Source organism: Habropoda laboriosa, unplaced genomic scaffold, assembly GCF_001263275.1.
Source record: "Habropoda laboriosa isolate 0110345459 unplaced genomic scaffold, ASM126327v1 scaffold5614, whole genome shotgun sequence".
NCBI classification, from domain to species: Eukaryota; Metazoa; Arthropoda; class Insecta; order Hymenoptera; family Apidae; genus Habropoda; species Habropoda laboriosa.
In genome coordinates, this window is record NW_017105508.1 from 1 (window position 1) to 3,103 (window position 3,103).

Consider the following 3,103-nt stretch of genomic DNA (forward strand, 5'->3'; position numbering starts at 1 on the left):
AGTGCCGTTCGAATCAACAGCAAAATTGTGGTAGGTTCACCCTTTGCAATCGAGTGGCGACTGAGAAGCGACGTTAAACAATCGTCACTTGGTGGATAATGAACGAAGAGAGAGAACAGATCTATGGGCCTCCACAAATTTGTTCGTTATGGTGAGATGGAGAATACGTGGAATATTTCAATAAAATAGTATACTTTATTTCTACGTTAGTTTGAACAAATTTTGAAGAAGATCCGATATGCAACCTTTTGTTCTGCAAAATCACCTCCGAGTGCAAAGAGTTAAAGTACATTTGATATAAATCTTTTTTGTTGGCAGGAAGAAATAATTTATCCTTTTGTTGCGATTATTTATTCCCTCTACTCACATCGCCTCGTGAATTCTCTCGCACGAATCCAGCACGAACTGTCCCTGAAGCATGATAACGAACAGGTGCATCAGTTGACACAACGTAAAACTGCAATATCTGTAGAAGTCTATGTCGAAATCCGACGTACTCAGCTGATTTGAAAACAGTGAAAAATTTCCACAGATTAAACAACGCGAAATGTAGTCGTAGGAAAGAGGAAAAAGGAAGCTCACCTTGATCAGAGTAATACTGAAGCATAGAATCACCAAGGCTAAGCAGGTGAAAAGGTACGTGTCATGGCCGCGTTCAATTTCCTTTACAAAGCTGAATTGAAGAGAACGAATCAAAGAGAAACGGCGGTAAAACGTGGTAGAGGAAAGAAGAACCACAAACTAACGAAAAAAACGAACAAACAAACAAAGATCGTCAATACTGACTTTATAGCACGTTGATGTCCCTGAATGGAGAAACACGCGTTCTTGTACGCCTCTTTCGTCCAGTGGTCGAAATACTTCCCCTTCACGCTATTGTCCTCGCAAATTGAATTCTTGAAGCGGTATCTGCGAACGTTCCACGCAATCTCAATAATAGTTTCCCGACGAAAATGAGAGAAAAAATGTATCTCTCAAGTTTTCTCACCCGGCCACGGCGAACAGTCCGCAAGTGTGTTGCACCAGTACCATGTAACTGGTGTCGCAGGCACAGTACACCACCACTACAATCAAAACTGTGCACGTTCCGTGAAGTATGATGTAATAATAGTATTCTACTTCGTCGACGAAGTAATATCCGGGTACGACGACTGGCAAACTTGGCGTTATATTCTGTGTCTTGTACGAGTTCACCATTCGGGTCGTCCATGGCACTTGTATGAACAAGAACGAGCAAATGTACGCGTTCACTGGAAATGTCCAATCCAGAGTTGCTAATTGTTTCTAATTAAAACTTCGGAGAGCTGACCAACGTAGAACCTCGAGAGCAGATTTCCCCTTTGCCCGTACTTCTTCATGATGCCGATCTCCTTGTACGATCGTTCTTGATTCCAGTCCTCGCACATACTATCCAGAAGGTATTCGAACTGCAACAGACGTGTCACACAGTTGCAGAAAAATGACAAGGTAGAAAATAAAGATCGCGTGCATCCTCTCACCTTATCTGTATTTACAATGTAGTTCACCTGCTTGCATAGCAGCAACACTAGCGGGCAGAAGAATGGCGTCTGTTCTACTATCATGTCCACGGTAAGGGTTTGCAACATCCTTGCTAGCTGTATTAAGGAAGCATCGCGACATTTACACTCTATTCTGTCACTCGACATTGTCTTCTTAGTATGTCGAAACAAGTTACAGAAATTAGATGTTACGAGGGTTTGTTTGTGATCTGGAGCAGTAGTTGTGTGAACGAAGAGGGCAAACAACCCTGTACGGAAAATTAGAAGGTAGCGAGCCAAAAGCGAGAACTTGGAATGTTGAAAGATGAAGAGTGAGGAAGATCGAGAGACTTTGCAACTATCGTTACAGTACAGTTAGTTAACGCTTTGTATTCCCGAAATTACCGAGTAAAAACCTACTTGTTCATCCAGAACTCCTACGATCTACTATTTATCGGTGAAATTCTTAGAGACAATTGTCTCAAGAAAATTCCTACCCCTGATACAATTACACTTTTCACACGTTCTATTGTATTGTAAATAATGGAATATCGTATAAATCCAGTAAAGCATGACAGAGTGAACATTTATGTTAACGTTACGTGTGTACCTGAGCGAGGAGCGAACTGATGATAACCATGATCCCACGGTCCAGATTTCGCAGTTGAACATTCGCGAAAAAAGGGGAGAGAATTCTCCCGCGGTTAATTCTCAAGCGGTTCAATTAAGGTACGTGGCGGCTTGTCGGCACTTTATTACATGCACGCAGCCACCTATGACGTCTATCGTGCACAACAAGCGGCAGAATTTACCAGCATGATTTATTGGAAACGTCGGTCACGTGCAAGTAACGAATATCCTTTTCTTCCCGTAGGAGGATACAACGTGTACGATAATTAGAAAAAAGAATAGAAATATATGGGGAAGTTCATTTTCGAATGATCGAAGAGAACGCGGTTGGTAATTCAACTGTATCTATTTTTAAGCGAATTTACACGTATATCATACATATATGTTTGTACTATTTCGTTCATTGCGTGCTCTCTACTTTTACTTGGTCTGCATCACCGTGTAGTAGGAAACAGATGCTTTGATGATCTGAAAGGGAACGTTTAAATTTGTTCAAATATTCTCTAACAATAAGTACCTTTCGCTACCTGTTTAATGTTAATCGTTAAATCACCTCTGCGAACGATCGTAGATTCAACGTCGTCATCCCACCAGCTGTTAACAGAGGTGGGTTTAGGCAGCTTCTCAATGCCAATACATACAACGCTTGTGTTCTAGGAGTGAAATTATACCACTGCGATTCGTATCTGCAAAGGACAAGGAAGAATTGAGGAAAAATTCGAACCTGGAGAGATTCTTGGTCAGAAAGTGTATCAGGTAACGTAACAGGAAATTTTAGTATGAAGTATACAATACTTACATCTTGTCGTACAGTTCGTCGAACGCGTTTATCACAAATTGTCCCTGGACGTTCAAAAAGAAAACGTGAAACGCTTGGCCGACGAAAAACGTTCCGTGCACAACCTTCAACTTTATGTGTATTATCATTATCATGTAGTATTGCTCAGGATCCATCCAGTAATAGGCTGGATAAA

The 3,103-nt window shown here is 41.2% G+C and overlaps 2 protein-coding genes across 2 annotated transcripts; both read right to left on the reverse strand.

Moving 5' to 3' along the window:
* Positions 1-363: 363 nt before the first annotated feature.
* On the reverse strand, positions 364-1,032 carry LOC108570059. The gene is made up of 4 exons (XM_017941561.1): positions 989-1,032; positions 787-909; positions 583-673; positions 364-501 (listed from the first exon to the last, which is right to left on the reverse strand). The coding sequence occupies exons 1-4, from the start codon at positions 1,030-1,032 to the stop codon at positions 364-366; spliced, it is 396 nt and encodes a 131-aa protein (XP_017797050.1).
* Positions 1,033-2,549: 1,517 nt separating this feature from the next.
* LOC108570045 lies at positions 2,550-3,083 on the reverse strand. The gene is made up of 3 exons (XM_017941562.1): positions 2,929-3,083; positions 2,683-2,815; positions 2,550-2,597 (listed from the first exon to the last, which is right to left on the reverse strand). The coding sequence occupies exons 1-3, from the start codon at positions 3,081-3,083 to the stop codon at positions 2,550-2,552; spliced, it is 336 nt and encodes a 111-aa protein (XP_017797051.1).
* Positions 3,084-3,103: the final 20 nt, after the last annotated feature.

Bases quoted from the DNA above. Each gene is read 5' to 3' on its own strand.
- LOC108570059 (XM_017941561.1), bottom strand. From the start codon at position 1,032: ATGGTACTGGTGCAACACACTTGCGGACTGTTCGCCGTGGCCGG. The intron at 910-988 runs GTGAGAAAACTT...GAACGTTCGCAG, and splicing joins GGACTGTTCGCCGTGGCCGG to ATACCGCTTCAAGAATTCAA. The intron at 674-786 runs GTCAGTATTGAC...TCTTCAATTCAG, and splicing joins GGACATCAACGTGCTATAAA to CTTTGTAAAGGAAATTGAAC.
- LOC108570045 (XM_017941562.1), bottom strand. From the start codon at position 3,083: ATGGATCCTGAGCAATACTACATGATAATGATAATACACATAAAGTTG. The intron at 2,816-2,928 runs GTAAGTATTGTA...TGTCCTTTGCAG, and splicing joins GACGAACTGTACGACAAGAT to ATACGAATCGCAGTGGTATA. The intron at 2,598-2,682 runs GTGATTTAACGA...GTTCCCTTTCAG, and splicing joins ATCTACGATCGTTCGCAGAG to ATCATCAAAGCATCTGTTTC.